The sequence below is a fragment of the Malaya genurostris genome, chromosome 1 (assembly GCF_030247185.1).
Source record: "Malaya genurostris strain Urasoe2022 chromosome 1, Malgen_1.1, whole genome shotgun sequence".
NCBI classification, from domain to species: Eukaryota; Metazoa; Arthropoda; class Insecta; order Diptera; family Culicidae; genus Malaya; species Malaya genurostris.
The window spans coordinates 93,865,951-93,883,060 of record NC_080570.1 but is presented as its reverse complement, the minus strand read 5'-3'; the positions used below and the strand labels follow the sequence as shown (position 1 = coordinate 93,883,060).

At 37.9% G+C, this 17,110-nt stretch overlaps 1 protein-coding gene across 2 annotated transcripts in view; it reads left to right on the top strand.

Moving 5' to 3' along the window:
- Nucleotides 1–16,332, top strand: part of LOC131425102 (integrin alpha-PS1) — a 65,792-nt gene extending 49,460 nt beyond the window's left edge. For both annotated transcript variants that reach the window (XM_058586697.1, XM_058586696.1), the window contains 11 exons: nucleotides 1,198–1,301; nucleotides 4,526–4,892; nucleotides 4,949–5,153; nucleotides 5,211–5,741; nucleotides 5,798–6,258; nucleotides 6,316–6,455; nucleotides 6,515–6,756; nucleotides 13,761–13,863; nucleotides 14,110–14,236; nucleotides 14,294–14,799; nucleotides 14,882–16,332. In XM_058586697.1, the coding sequence (XP_058442680.1) occupies nucleotides 1,198–1,301; nucleotides 4,526–4,892; nucleotides 4,949–5,153; nucleotides 5,211–5,741; nucleotides 5,798–6,258; nucleotides 6,316–6,455; nucleotides 6,515–6,756; nucleotides 13,761–13,863; nucleotides 14,110–14,236; nucleotides 14,294–14,799; nucleotides 14,882–15,097 (3,002 nt within the window). In that variant the 3' untranslated portion in view covers nucleotides 15,098–16,332. The remainder of the gene's footprint in view (nucleotides 1–1,197; nucleotides 1,302–4,525; nucleotides 4,893–4,948; nucleotides 5,154–5,210; nucleotides 5,742–5,797; nucleotides 6,259–6,315; nucleotides 6,456–6,514; nucleotides 6,757–13,760; nucleotides 13,864–14,109; nucleotides 14,237–14,293; nucleotides 14,800–14,881) is intronic.
- Nucleotides 16,333–17,110: the final 778 nt, after the last annotated feature.

The window sequence follows — 17,110 nt, the reverse complement described above, 5'->3', positions numbered from 1 at the left end:
CATTCTTTCAAACAAACTTATAAAACCGATACACTGAAGAAGGATGTAAATAACATTCCGAAATACGCGTATCTGTATTGTAACGTTTGTTATGCTTCATCAAAGTATAGTGACTTTGTGAAAGTGTAATAACGTGACAGTGAAATAGTGGAATTAAATGGTACATAAATAGTGACACTATTGAATATATTACACTAACAGCTCCAAGTGAAAAATAGAACTTTTTTATAACAATAAACCCTAAAGTTCAGCCTTTATTATATATATATATATATATATATATATATATATATATATATATATATATATATATATATATATATATATATATATATATATATATATATATATATAACAATGTATTGATATAAATATACTGAATATATGTTAATGATGATCAATGACGCTATCGATACCCACTCTTAAATAAAAAGAAACGTGTTCAAAAATTTGAAGTCGATAGCTATATAGCATTCGAACCGGGTTGTCGGTTCAATTCACAGGGCGCTGGTCTTACAAGCCATTAGTCGTATGCTCGAGCCCCGACCTAAAAGTATTCTTAGTGACAGTAAGATCGTAGTGCTAACCATGCAACTATGAATCGACTACGAAGTCTGTTGAAACAGAAAGACCAAATTCCACTAAAGGAATGTAATGCCAAGACCTTTGCTTCTGCCATTTTTTATCGAGTTTGAACGTTTGCGAGTTTGATTGTTTTGGTTTCATAATACCAAAACTTCTTGAAAATCTAATACTTCTTCGAGTGAAGTCGAACAAAGCTCGATGATCGAATTCGAATCAAAAACTATAATACGAAACATGGTCGAATCTATAAAATTTTAGTCGAATCAGGACACAAATCAATGTAAAGTCACATATCATCAAAATTTCTATTTGTGCAAAGCTCTTTAAATACGCATGATGTATCATATGACCGATTCATAATCTCGTTCTAAAGCTTTTACCCTCATGCAGGGCTTACTAAACGTAGTATCAACTAAGACAATATGAATTTCCTCGTTTGCCTCACTCATTACTAACATGTAATATCATATATACCATTAAATAAATATAATCAATTAGTAACATGTAGCCTAAAGAAATTCAGATTTCTTATTTTCAAAATTTGTTTGTCGTGTGTTTGTATTGAAATTAATGTATCCACATATCAAATAATTTTCGTTATAATTTTGTAAGGTGACGATGAGGAAGATGACGAATTGGCACCTCCAGGATACGATGAGCTTAAAAGTAATCAGTGGCTTGGCGTGACAGTGAAGTCAGGTGGAAAGGAGAACAAGGTAATCGACAGAACTTGTATTTTTTGTATTTTCAGCTCTTTCAGTGATTAACACAGAGAAACAACATTGGAACTGAAAATTTGAGTTACGTTTACAGGTTTCGTTTTACTCTGGAGTAGTTCTTGCTGTTTGATTTAATTTCAAAACTAGTTTTAATAATGGAAGTCGGCATCACAATTCTTGCACCCCCTGAATTACTAGGTTTCGGAGCAACTCGAATTTCAGTGTATATCGAAAGCATTCTAAACGTAGTCACTATATTCTTCCGTCTAGTACATCTATGAAACAGGTGGACACATATGCAAGTTCGAGTCCTATTTGGATATAGAGTAAAGTGAGGAGAGTTGTCACACTTTTCTTCAAGTTAAGATAAAATGAACAGGAAGTAACGTGGTTTAAAAAAATATTTTTGACAACGTTCTTTTTGTCACGAAAATAAGTTATGTCATTATTTTGATATGGATTTCGTATGAACGGCGCGAATTTAATATGCATTGAGAAATACATATTTCGATCACTGCAACAATATACTATCGGTTATAAATATTTACAGATAAAATATAATTCGCTACTTTTAATTACTTTTTTGTTGTCGTCTCACGAGGTGAATTCACAATGACACTCACAACTCTAGAGCACTTCTATAACTACAAACTTGAAAATGCGACAACTTTCTAAGAGTGATATTTTCGTGTTTTGCATCACCGCTCTGTATAACTGTTTGAAATTTTCAACACTTTTCGTCCTGTATCTAAGTTTGTGAAAATCTGTTCAACCATTTCAGAGTAGAGTTAGTGTACTTATTTTCATTTTTTGTCGTGAATACGACCTATCAGGTGTACAACTTTACTTCCGTCGTTTTTTTCCAAAGTTAAAAGCTTCATTGCGAAAAGTGCTTACGGACGTATTATTCAAAGTATTGTCCGGCGACAACTTTCTCCCATCTTTCCGGCAATTTTCGGATCACGACTCAAAAAAAGGAGTCCTCTTTTGACGCTATCCATGAAGCAATCCATTTTTCCAACTCTTCGAAGGATTGAAAATGTTGATCTGCCAGGCCGTGTACCATCGAACGGAATAGGTGGAAGTCAGAAGGGGCGACATCTGGGGAATACGGCGTGTGGGGCAAGACTTTCCATTTCAGCGTTTCCAGGTACTTTTTGACCACTTTTGCGACGTGAGGCCGAGCATTGTCGTGTTGAAGGATGACTTTGTCATGTCGCTCTTGATATTGTGGCCGCTTTTCTTTTAGCGCGCGACTAAGGCGCATCAGTTGCGTTCGGTAGCGATCTCCTGTGATAGTTTCATCCGGTTTTAAGAGCTCGTAGTAAATCACACCGAGCTGATCCCATCAGAATACGAATCAACACCTTAGCGCCGTTAATATTCGGTTTTGCCTTTGACGAAGTAGCATGCCCGGGCTTTCCTCATGATTTTCTGCGTTTAGGATTATCGTATCAAACCCACTTTTCATCACCGGTTACGATTCGATGTAAAAACCCCTTACGGTTTTGTCTTTGAAGCAAATGCTCACATACAAATAGACGGCGCTTGATGTCCCTCGGTTTCAACTCGTAAAGCACCCAGTTTCCTTCTTTCTGAATTATACCCAGGGCCTTGAGACGTTTTGAAATGGCTTGCTGACTCACTCCCAACGATTCGGCAAGCTCTTCTTGGGTTTGGCATGAATCTTCATCAAGCTATGCTTCTAGTTGTTCATCTTTGAAGGTTTTTTTCTCTTGCACCACCATGTTTGTCTTCGATATCGAAATCACCATTTTAAAAACGTTGAAACCACTCCCGACACGTTATTTTACTCAGAGCAGCATCACCGAAAGTTTCTGAGAGCATTCGATGCGCTTCAGCTGATTTTTTTTTCGAATTGTAACAGAAAAGTAAATCTTCCCGCAAATGGCGAGATTCGGGCACATAAACAGACATTTTCGAGCGTGAATAATACAAAAACAAGCACAACTATCACTGAAACGGCGATGACAATTCGTTATGCACTGTACACACTCACTTTAAAGGCATTATCATCTATGTATTTTGACCAGCCTCAGCCGGTACAGCCACCTATCGGAAAACGGCGTAGGCAAAGTTGTACACCTGTTACTTTACTATGGGACGCCATTTCAAAGTTTACTTTTGTCCTGTCTTATTAATTTGTGTGTTAAAATAAGTGTGTCGTAAATTAGTCGTACTTTAGTATGCACAGTTACAATTCTGGAAATAAAGAAAGGAAACCTTGCACAATTTACGTAATATATGAACTTATGAGAACAATTTTAAATATTCAGAAGTGTGGAGAAACGTGTTTTATTCGTATCCACGTGATCCAGTTAAGCCTCTGACATTGTCCACCCACTTTTTGCACATATGTCTGTAATTTCGGAATCAGATCGGCTAAGCCATCTGTAAGCAAAATGAGTGCAAAAAATGTTTCATATATACATACACACATGCAATTGGATGGCATATGACACTACAGGCCTCTGTTCAAAATCGGTCTACACAGAGATTGCATAACCTTTTTACATGAGAAAGGCAAAACTCATTATTCTGTATTTCCATGAACAGAGATAGTACTTCAAGGAGATCAACACCAGCTGATTGGAATAGAAGGAACGTTCATCAACCACGTAGATCCAAATTTTGCGCTTTTGATCACGATTTCCTTCGATAAAAGTCTACGTAGACTTTCCATTAGCAGTAAAAACTATTGAAAACTTATTTTTCATATTTGAGAATCGTAAATTTTCTGTAGTAAAAAACGTTCTTGACTATCATCGCTGATCAAATGTGTGTTAGTTGTTTGCGACTGAATGAATTTATATGCACCATTTACCAGCCAAGGAGATATGTGCTCCTGTGGTTCAATCAATTAACTGACTTACTTTGTGATCTAATGTTTCTCGGTTCGAATCGCGCAGTTTTGATCGATCTTTTGTTGTTTATTTCATTCGATTTCAAGCGATGTACTTTCCAAATAACACAATTTTACATGTTCTTGAATATAAATTTGCGTGAAATACGACGCTTCATTTATGTGCATCTTATATAATGTAAAATCACAAGATTTTTTCGAACTGTCTAATTCTGAGATTACGTAGACTCGGGATGAAACATACTCTCGTAGAAAAACGTAGATTTTTGAAAAACTCATATCTCTATTCATAAAACCAAAATCGGAGATTTAACAGACATTATCCTCTCACTTACAGATCTTTGTTTGTGCGCATCGTTATATGAAGATTCACGAACGAGGAAAGACAACAGAAAACGGTTTACATTTAGGTCAAGGCTTATGTTACGTCCTGAACAATGATTTCTCATTTGGATTTGAAATGGAAGTTTGTCTTGGACGATCCACCGAGAGGGAGCACGAACAATATGCATTCTGTCAAGCAGGAACATCAGGCATGATTCTAGATGATGGTACAGCAATCATCGGAACACCTGGAGTAATGATATGGAAAGGAACAGTTTTTGCTGTTGAAGTAGATGGTGAATTCTTGTCAAGAGATAAAACACAGTACTATGGACCGCATGACAATGCAGATTCCCCTGTTCCGAATTACAGTTATTTGGGTAGTTGCATGATTGTCGAAATGCTATCACATATTTTAAATTAATTTTGGTTCAAGGTATGGCTGTAACGGGTGGACGATACTTCGGAGATTTTATGTCTTTTGCTGGTGGAGCTCCACGATCGAGAGGAAATGGACAAGTCATTATATTCTCGAATAGAAATAAACGAAATCCTATTTTCAAAGAAAGAGAACTGAGAGGTGAACAGTTTGGCTCAAGTTTTGGTTATGAACTAGCAACAGCTGATGTGAATGGTGATCAGTAAGTAAAATAATATATTTTAAAGAAAAAATTGTTTTGTCATTTTTTTCATTGTAGCGCCCCTGATCTACTTGTTGCAGCACCATTTTACTTCTCTAAATCTGAAGGTGGGGCTGTTTATGTGTACCAGAATGTAAATAACAATTTCACCGAAAATTATACAACTAAGCTAACGGGTAAGCTAGAGTCCCGGTTCGGTTTAGCAATCGCAAATTTGGGTGATATAAATAAAGACGGCTGTGAAGATGTTGCCATTGGCGCACCTTTTGAAGGTAACGGAGTCGTTTACATCTATCTTGGGACTTCAAATGGGCTCTCCAAGAAACCATCACAGATTATAACATCAAGCTCTCTGGGATTGAACGTACCCACATTAAAAACGTTCGGAGGTTCCTTATCTGGCGGTATTGATCTTGACAATAATACTTATCCCGATCTGGTAATTGGGGCGTATGACTCAGCCGCAGTTACGACTTTGTTGGCGCGGCCCATAACAAATATAAAAACATCTGTAATCAGTGAGGAGCTACAAAACATTGATCCTACCAAGAACGGATGCCTTGCGGACCCAACAGCTAATGCAACATGGTAAGCTGCATTTTCCCTGGAAACATAGTATGTGATTCAATTGAATCTGTTTTCAGCTTTTCATTCAGAGCGTGCTGTTCTATTGAACCATATGAAGAATCTGGACATACTAGCAGTCAATCACAGCAGTTGAAACTTATCTACACAATAGAAGCTGAAACTTACAATCATTTGAAAAAGTTTTCGCGGGTTTATTTTGGTCCGGATACTAAGCAACGCTCAAATATCCTCAAGAAACAAATTAGTGTAGTTACGGATGGACGTCAAGAATGTAGGGAAGAAATAGTTTATATAAAAGATAACACTAGGGATATTCAAAATCCGATTCGCTTTCGGTTAAATTACACAATATTGGACAATACACTTCCTACCTCAGCGTTGGATATGCTAGATCCCATTTTAGACCAAACTCAAGCTGATAGAACGTTTGAGGCAACTTTTCAGAAGGACTGTGGAAACGATGGTATTTGTCAGTCTAAGATTGATTTGACCACCAAGTTATCGTTGGAAAAGCAAGGTATACATTAACTCAAATCATTTTGATTTTTTATTTCATCTGTTCAAATTAATTCAGGAGATAGCTCTTATTTATTGGTTCTCGGACGTGACCGAGGTGTTCAGCTCAATGTTAGTGTTTCAAATCTTGCTGATTCGGCATATGAAACTCACTTGTACGTGAAGCATGATCCTAGCATTTCGTATAGTGGGACGAAGGTAATACTTATTGCGTAAAAATTATTGATAATTGAAACTATTTTACTCTTACTTTTTAGAGTCTCTACACTTGTACCCAGTATAATGCGACGATCGTAGATTGCTCTCTTGGTAATCCTATGCGACGAAACGCGGAAGCAAAGCTTTCATTGCGCTTTGACCCTCAGCGAGTGGATGACCTAATATCGACATTATCTTTCCAAGTGTTTGTCAACACTACATCAACTATGATTCAGGGAGCCAAGCATAGTTCAACTCTTTCAGTGAAAGTTATCAAACGAGCAAAAATCAGTATATCAGGGTAAGTTTTAATTAAATTTCATCTTGGGCATGTAAAAGCACTAGAGTTGTAATTTACCGTAGCAAACAAAATTCTTGTACAACAACAATTTACATATTTACTACTTCAAATGTTTACTTAGACTCAGAAATAATAACTGTATGTTATATTTCTACTCAATGTAAACAAATCACTGATAACTGTTAAATTTGAACTAATTACATCACGAGTTCCTTCGTGCCATTATCTCGAACCTACTCCTAAGTATCTATTCAATATGAGATGGATTTTCAAAGGATCTACATTCAAAATTTGCCGATATTGGATTAGCAAGTCATCACAATTCACATCCTCCGATTCGAATGAAACTTTGCACAAGGTTTCTGTATGACGAAACATTTATTTTGCATGGAGAGACCAATTCGACTCAAAATTTATTTTTATAAAGAGTTATGTAGTATGTAGCATTGCATGCACTTTCTTCAAATCATGATAACTTATACAAAAATAATGTCCAAGAAGAAGTTGTAGGAAATCGATTGGGCACTTAAAAAATAAAAACTTTTCCAAAAATTATGAAACCAACCAAAAAACAAAAAATTAGAAAAACCGCCTCTTCAATATTTTTTAAATAATTTTTTTTAACCCTTATTTCAAAGCCTACATTTTGGAGCAACCTTTGTTAGTATGAATTAAAAATTGACGAAGTTACAGCTAAAACAATTTACCAACATTTGCAAAACTTCAAGTTTTACATTTGCAAAACTTCAAGTTTTTGATGGAAAACAGTTATTTAGACACCAGGTCATACTTTTAAAGATTAAAACAAATGATGGTTCTGAAAATTGGAACTCACCCCGTTCGTATACTTATTGTGACATTTAACAAAATGGCATAGTCGTGAATAAGTATTGACACTGCCGAGCCCACTCATATAATTGTTAGGCAGTTATGATTGAATGTTCATGTAGTTTGACCAAGCTTTCGCACTATGTCATTCGCTTCAAATTACTACCGAGAGCATCACACAAAAAATTGCCACTCAGTATCGATGTTATACATAGATTAAATTTACAAAGGCTAGCAGAAATAGTTACTTTATTTCGAGAACTGGAAGTTTTGCAAATGTGGATAAACTGTTTTAGCTGTAACTTCGACAATTTTCAATTCACACTAATCAAATTTAACCCAAAATGTGAGCTTTAAGTTAAAGTTTAAAATAAAAAAATATTTAATTTAATAAAGTGATTTTGTTTTTATTTATTTATTTAGTTATTTTGTTAAATTTCGTCCATCTGACCAACATGGTCTTAATGGAACTGTCTAATTCTAAAAATGAACAAACAACAAGAATAAATACATAGTGGTCAAGTAATAAAATTAAAATTACGGACGGACAGATAGTAAACGCCGACGGAAGCTGTTAGAAGTGCGATTGAAGTCGAAGTGCTCGGAGACCTCGTTGAAGTGACGAATTGAAGCAGCTAGAGAGCTATTTGCAGCGTAGTTCGTGAACTGCGGAGTCTCAAACAGTAGAGTCCTCGGTCGAAGTGAGCGGGCAGGAGCATATAGGTTGATTCGAGCCAGCAAGTCTGGCACATCGTATTCAGCAAGCAAGATTTTAGCAACAAAGGTAGAATTCGATGCATTCCTTCTTTCAGTTAAGGTGTCGAGACCCAGTAAACGACAGCGGTCGGCGTACGGTGGCAGGTTACGTGGGTCACTCCATGCAGGTATCGCAGTGCATACCTGACGAATCTGCGTGGTACAGCTTCGAAACGTGCACTCCACACTTCCTGATAGGGACTCCAGACAACAGAAGCAAATTCAAGCAGCGAGCGAACCAAAGAACAATACAAGGTCTTGAAACATAGCGGATCACGGAACTCACTCGATATCTTGAACATGAATCCAAGTTGACGATTCGCTTTGACGCTTTGTTGAAGATGCATAGGAGGTTCTGCAGTTCTCGGCAATCAGCTTGGTTACGAACGACGTGATAAATTTTGACATCATCAGCAAAAAACAATTTTCCTCCACGCTGTAGGACAAAAGCTGCATCATTGACAAATAGTGAGAAGAGCAATTGACCCAGTGTGCTGCCCTGCGGAACTCCTGAACAGTTGTAAAAGCAGTCAGAAGAACTATTTCCAATGTAGACAGATAATTCTCGTTGCACCAGGTACGATCTTAGCCAGTCGCAGAATCCAGACGAGCATCTCATTTTTTCAAGTTTAGCTAGCAGAATGTCATGGTTGACTTTGTCGAATGCAGCTTTTAGATCCGTGTAGATCACATCCACTTGCAGTTTTTTGCATATTTGATCCATGCAGAACGATGTAAAGCTAATGAGATTAGTCTCAACAGAGCGACCCGGAAAGAATCCATGCTGGTAGGGCTAATGTATTGCTTGCAAGATGCAAAGAGTTTTTCGTAAATCAGCGACTCAAACACCTTGGATTCCACTCCAAGCGAGGTGATGCCACGGTAGTTCACTATATTGCATTTATCCCCTTTCTTAAACACGGAGAACATCGTAGGGCGTTTCCATTCCGATGGAAATTTGTGCAGACGAAGCGACAAGTTGAATAATGTAGAAAGCGGAGCAGCTAAAATGTCGGAGCATTTTTTCAGAACAGCTGAGGGAATTATACTCGGGCCGGGTGAGTATGACGACTTGATTTTGCTTATAGCCGTGATAACCATTTGGACATCCACTGCAAACACGTCCATATCGATGACGTTAGCAGGTACATCACGGACTTCTCTGCCTATCTCAGCTTGCGTTGGTGAGTCGTTCGTGAAAACACTCGAGAAGTGTTTCGCAAAAAGCACTTATCAGCAGGGGACACAGCAATGTCATTGTCGAGATGCAGCCTTGACGGGAGACCATTTGCTTTCCTCTTTGTATTGACGAACGACCAGAATCCCTTCGGGTTGCGGCACAGATTCTGTTGAGTGCGATTGGCATACCGCTTGTAAAGAAACTTATTGTAGCTGCGATAGTTGTTGCTGGCAACTGAGAAGTTCTGTTTGGTAAGGGGGGATCGTCGGCTACAGAATGCCCGAAGAGATTTAGCACGTGCACGCTTTAGTTTCCGCAGAGTGGCGTTTGTCCATGGTGGCTTCCTTGTTGGTTGGGACATCGGAACAGAGGCAGAGACACAATCTAAGAGAAGGCAATTGAAGCGTGCGACGGCTGAATCGATGTCGGTGTAGTTCAACTCTGCGTTCCAATCGATACGATTTAAGGAACGACGCAGCAGAGCAAGGTCGGTCTTACGAAAATTTAGCCCATCAGCGCTCGAAGTTTCGTTGTAGTGTTGCGCAATATCATTTGCGATAGATATATCAAGAGCGGGATGAAAGTTGTCAAGAGCGACGACAACATCAGCAGCTTCATTAACGGCACAATCTAGAAGCGAGTTCGCGCTTGCAAACACCAAATCCAAAAAGTGAGATTGAAAGTTGGAAACATGGCTTATCTGGCTCAGACCGAGAAAGGCAACTCCATCGACAAGCAAGCGGCTGGCAGGAGTAGTTGTCGATACTATCGGATCGGGTGAAGCTGCATGGTACTGCAGTCATGTCGTCGTTCAGGTGGAATGTCACAGCTCCGACAAATACATTTCGAGTGAGAAGTTTAATCTTAACCCATATCGTTTCGATCGAAGTGAACCGATTGTCCCTGATCAAACCGGAGTCCAACGCGTTAGACACCGCGATTAACACTCCTCCACCACGTGTTCGAATGCTATTAGCTATGCTGCTGTCGCATCTGTAGACGTTGAAACGGTCACCAAATAGTTTAACAGAATTGATTTGCTCGTCCAACCACGTCTCTGAGAACACATAAACATCATAATCAGTGCAGCCAGGTAGACATCGTCCAGTTTTGTCCTCAGTCCCAGAGTGTTTTGATAATAAACACGGAGACCGCATGTGGAGGCAGAGTGAGTTGTACCATTTCGACAAGTTGGGCTGGAAACCGGTACAGAAGAAATGCAAGGGTACTCGCCTGAGGGTGGCGGCTGGAGGTCTCTTTCACCGCTCCCGATAGCAGTACCGAGACGGCTCTGATGGCTGGAATCGAGGGCGTCAAGTGCTGATGATGAAGAAATTCTGGTAGAAGACGGTGTCAAGTCCATCGGTGGATGAGAGTTTACTCCATTGGTGAGCCTCTCTGGGGTTACCAACGGTTGTAAAAAGGTTTCGATTCGTGGGACCTTCAGAGCTTTTGGCTTCCAAAAATCCTCCGTATTTCTCCCATCATCGAATTCTCGGAAGAAGATACCGTTCGGCCAAATGGATGGGTCCAAGGCATTGTCCTTAAGTTTACGATCCACTCCAACCTTGAAGGACACGAAGGCAAACGAAGAAAGATCGGCATCTTTTTTGACCAGCTTCTTGACAACTGGCTCCGAGCCGGTGACACACTCCTGAACCATAGCAGCGACGTCCTCCTCGGTCACATGTGGATCAATTCGGGAAAGATATAGCCGGAATTTCGATTAACTTCCTATGTTTTGGAAAAGTATTCAACTTATTTATACAGTGTGTATTTTTTCAAGAATGCCCAATCGATTTCCTACAACTTCTTCTTGGACACTGCGTTGTACAATTTACTCTTTCCGAGTTATCACGATTTGAAGAAAGTTCATGCTAAAATACATACGCCCTTTTTAAAAAACAATGTTTCAGTTGAATCGGTCTCTCCATCCATGGTTTACCATTTTAAAACGTGTGACAAGTTTCGATCAAATTGAAAAAAGTCGACTTCGACTTTGCCACTTTTTCTGCTTCCAATTTTTGGAATTGCTCTTAATTGACATTTTGGTCGAAGTTATTCAAAGACGAGTCGATAGCTTCTCGCTGATAGATATAATTCTGACCGGCGAACGAAGGAGAGGAATTGAAATCTTTTTCCAAATGTTTTATGAGTTCAATCGTGTCTTTTTTAAGCAGTTAATACGTACCGTTTAAAAAATCACAAAAATTTTTATAATAATAAATAATTTATAATTTTTGAAATCTCTATAATACGAAACTGGTAACTTCATTATTCTACACTCACTAGAACTGCTCGTAACTTCGCAAAAACTCTCAATTGGCAATAAAAAGTCACATAACTTCGAAATTTGGGATATGGGCATTTAAAAACTTTTACTTCTTCTCTGTTCATGAATAAATCGGGTGTTCTTCAGGACAGTAACCTTGGCCCACTACTGATTACTTGAAGCTGTACCTAGCAATCCGTGCTGTTGAAGATTGTGTCCAACTTCAGGAGGTCCTAGATATCATCTATCATTTGAAATAATCAGTACCGTGAAATGTCAAGTTATAACTTTTCATCGTAAAACCAATCCCATAGCCTATCAAATTGATGGACAAAGGCCTAATAGAGTCGAACTTGTCAATGATATTGGCGTTTTGTTGGATGCTAAACTCACTTTTAATCAACACTGATCAACATTAATTTCCAAAGCAACGCAAAAACTATTCGGGACTTCAATGATCCGTATTGTTTGAAGTGTTGTATTGCTTGTTGGTGGGTGCACTACTTGAAAATGCGTGTTTGATTTGAATCTCTTACCAACTGGTTTGGAATTTGCGAATAGAACGTGTACAGAAAAAATATTCGATTCACTTTGCGGGACCTTCCCTGGCGGAACCCATTGGATCTACCACCGTATCCTGACCGTTGTCGTCTGATTGGACTGGAAACACTAGAGCGACGTTAAAAGACACAAAAAGCGTTTCTTGTAGCAAGAGTACTCTTGAATCTCCAAAGATCTTATCTCTTTTCACGATCTCTGCGCTCGACTAGTCTACTTCAACCCAGGTTCCATCGGGATCAGAGTCATTTCGCCGAAAGCCATTTCGCCGAAAGCCGTTTCGCCGAAAGTCAATTCACCGAAAGGGTTATTTCGCCGAATGACATTTCGCCGAATGGGTCACTTCGCCGAATGCCATTTCGCCGAATGCCATTTCGCCGAATGCCATTTCGCCGAAAGCCATTTCGCCGATAGGCTCATTTCGCCGAATCCTGAAATCGTCTTGAAATCGTAATTAGGATTGATTTAAGTTAAAGACAAACGAAAGATGATAGCGTTAGCGCCCGTTTTGTTAATTTACCATTGTACTTCTTGAATAATGATTGATTGTTGTACTCTTGAATAAAGATTGATTCATATTAGCTAGTCAGCATCAAAGCAATTGCACAGGTGTATCTACCAGGCAAATGTAGGTGGTATTTTCCGTTTATTAGGTGAAGATGAAAAAATACTAATGCGGCTACGCCACATCGTTTTAGTTGATGTGCTGTCCGACCTCGCTACCGCTCGTTCGGACCTAACTAAAGCAAAGAAACCTAGCTTTCAGTAGACCGGACAAACGAGGCGGTTACATGTTTGTATGCAAGAAGCCGCCGTTTCCGACGAAATGACCCTTTCGGCGAAACAACTTTCGGCGAAATGACCTAATCGGCGAAACGACTTTCGGCGAAATGACATTCGGCGAAACGACTTTCGGCGAAATGGCTTTCGGCGATATGACCCGCTTCCGTTCCATCGTACTACATTCGGACTCCATGACCTTATAACAGCATGTATCCGAGCATTTTCCAAAGTTGAGCATCTATTCGAATCAAACTATCGAACCATCGCATTTCTTTCTTTTAAATTGACCGTTTGTACCTCGCGTTATTCATTAAGACTATTATTTGTCAGATGAATTATTTTAATAAATAAACAAATTAACTATGTGAACTTTTTAGAACCACAAGAACTCTCCTGTGTATTAACTCAGGAGAGTTCTCGTGAAAGTTCCGATCTTCATTTGTAACTATTTGATCCAAAAATTCCATCGAGCGAGGCTTTGAGAATTCAGAATTACGAATTGGACACATACTGGACACAGTACGACTTTGAAACTATTCTTATAATATATTCATCGTTTTAATCAATAAAAAACAACTGTTGTTTACTGAAATTATTTGATCTCGGAATTAAATTCTTTTCTACCAGGGCTGCTCATCCCGAGCAAACATTCTACGGAGGAGACGTTAAAGGTGAAAGTGCAATGGAAACAGTGGATGACATTGGCACGGCAGTGCAGCACATTTATTTGGTATGTTATGACAATTTCCAATAGAGTACTATTCAAACCTATCCGATCTGGTTCTATCATGGCACCGTTCACTGAAGCAGTAATTTTTCTACGCGTTTTAATTCGTGCTCGGCACAAGACAAGATTAAATACACGCATTGAAACATGTAGAAGAATGTAGGTGTCTGTCTACTGAACTGTGCCGGATCGGAAAGATTCAAACAGATCCTAACATGTTTGGCACTTATGTGAAAATATTTGCTTTAGATCTACAATGACGGACCATGGCGCGCACCAAAAGTTCAGGTTACCGTTCAATGGCCGCACCAAGTTGCCAACGACAAACCTCAAGGAAAATGGCTACTCTACCTTTCAGACACTCCCTCAGTTGATGGTTGTAATTATTCTGTTACATGTAATGTAAAATTCTCATTTTTATAATGAATTTTAGCTACCAACGGAGGTGATTGTGTAATTGAGCCCCATTCTGCCATCAATCCTCTTAGACTTAAGAAAACATCAGTTCTGAACGAGTTAATGCAAATTGATCGATACACTCAACGCGCACACAACAAATCTCTAACATTCGCTACAGAAAAATCGGAAAGATTATCACATAGTAAGCAAACCACGTTTTCATCATCGGATAACACCTTAAATCGAATTCGACGAGATCGGTCCATGGTCATCCGAGCAGAACGGTTAACGGACAAAGATGGGAAACAAACCGATATCGTTCACATGGACTGCAAGCGGAACACTGCCAAATGCATATCGATTGTGTGTAATATATACAATGTGCAACCAAAAGCTCAAGTACTTATCAATGTAACTGCTAGACTCTGGAATTCTACTCTTGTCTCAGATTATCCAAAAGTAGACCTTGTGAAAATTGCCTCAATAGCTCGCATTAAAGTATTCGAAGTGCAGCAGGATCATCCAATAGATACGGTTATGGTAAGATTGTTTTAATTCATAACTTGCTTTACAGTAGTGTTTCTCGGAAAAACAGAAAATTGATCAAAAAAAACCATTTCAGGTTGAAACCTTGGCCTATCCCGAGCTACATGATCAGACTGGAGAGGGGCCTGTTCCAATATGGATCATAATTCTCGCGATTTTAAGTGGTTTACTGGCGCTAGCTTTGTTAATCTATATTTTGAAAAGATGTGGCTTTTTCAAGCGACGAAGACCAGATCCGACTTTGAGTGGCAATCTGGAGAAGAATAGCGAAAGTAAACCATTCATTTCATAATGAAAATTAAAACAGGTGACGATCATTGAGAACTCCAAGAGTGAGGATAATACTATTTAGATAAAAACCAGCAAAAATTGAGCAAAGTATACTTAAAAAGTGATATGCACTATTGATAAATATTGTAAACTCCTGACCATCCATTAGTTTATAGTAGTTTTACTTTGGCACTGCCGGGTCCGCAAAAAACATTTGATCACCAAGCACTTTTTAGAATGATCAGAAAGGGTTACTGAGACATTTTAGAAGCATATTCATTTATTTATACATACTGCCAGAAGAGCAATCGAACCAATTAAAGCAGTGAAAACATCGAATATTAAGCTACTAAGAATCTTAAGACTGAAAATAGTTGCATATATCATGGTAATTTAGTGAATAGTTTCCTGAAATTGTTTTCACTTACTTCACTTAAAATAGCATTCTGAATGTCAGTTTAGTGAACTCTGTTGCGATTTTGCAATCAACCAATATGGCTGATTATGAGGTCACATGAGAAGTAAAAATGTTTAGATAGTTACTAAGCAGCCAACAATTTGATTGGTGAGTTATCTAAAATATTATTGTGGTCACTATTCAATGCGTTGAGTAGCGTGAAATGACATTACTCAAATCTCGACAAGTAACTTTACTCATCAGACGCTAAATTTGTCATATTTTGTTATGTGACACGCATATTTAGATACACTAGAGAATATCACACTAATAGAATTGGCATACCGAGAGATGAGATTAGTTCACCATTACTTGACAAATAGAAAAGTGGCCTGAGTCAAACACATCTCGAAAGCAATCATTAATCATTTTCTCCTTTGCACTATATATGGGTATCAACCCTTTACGTTATTTAATTGTGTTCCGTAAAAGTTAATGTTCTAAGTATCTAGAAAAATTTCTAAATATTTTTAACCGGGGTTCAATAGGCGGATACAATTTTAATTCTAAATATTCTTCATATACTTAAGGCTGTTATGCGGGGAATACGTACCGCACTTCAGAAATTCGCGTAAAATCAAATAGCATAACTTCGGAAATTTTATGAAAATAAACCGCATAACTTCGGTAATCCGCATAAAAAGACTTCACTTTATTTATTGCAGTCCGATGATTAATTTCTTGTAATAATACATGGGAGTTCTACACAATTTTACAAATGCAAAAACAGTAATGTGTACATACGTTCCTTATATAAATAAAAAGATAGGTGATTAGAAACATAGTTGTATTTACACAATCAGCAAATGATTCAGAGTTTCAGAGTTAATCAAAAATAATAACTAAAAAGTGAATGAAGAGCATCTTGCCTTTTTGAAGTGCCATTATAATATATATAGAGGTATGAACCTATTTTAGTTATTGATGTAATCGGTCACGATTTATTTGAGTAACAGTATAAATAAAACCAACTATTCGTTATTAGTTCCGTCTGCATTTTAAGTACTATAGGTTTAGGGCGTAGTATAATTATTTAAAAACGAATTTGAAGCAGTTGTATATTTAAAATTGAATGTTAATCGTTTGTAAGTAGATTATAATTAATATATCAATTTTGAATTTACTGTAGAATGATAGTAATAAAATTGTTTATTAGAACAAAATTTCAAATTTTTAAATTTTTCTGTCAATAAGATCTCCCACTCTGTTACTCTCTCTCTCTCTCTCTCTCTCTCTCTCTCTCTCTCTCTCTCTCTCTCTCTCTCTCTCTCTCTCTCTCTCTCTCTCTCTCTCTCTCTCCTCTCTCTCTCTCTCTCTCTCTCTCTCTCTCTCTCTCTCTCTCTCTCTCTCACTCTCTCTCTCTCTCTCTCTCTATATATATATATATATATATATATATATATATAATATATATATATATATATATATATATATATATATATATATACAAGGTGAGATGAAAAAACTGCAACAAAGTAAAACGCCATAATTTTTTCATTTTTTTTTAAATTTTATTGAATGAAAGCAAAAAATGTCGGAAATAACATCAAATTTGAGAATCGGTTTAGATTTGTTCGA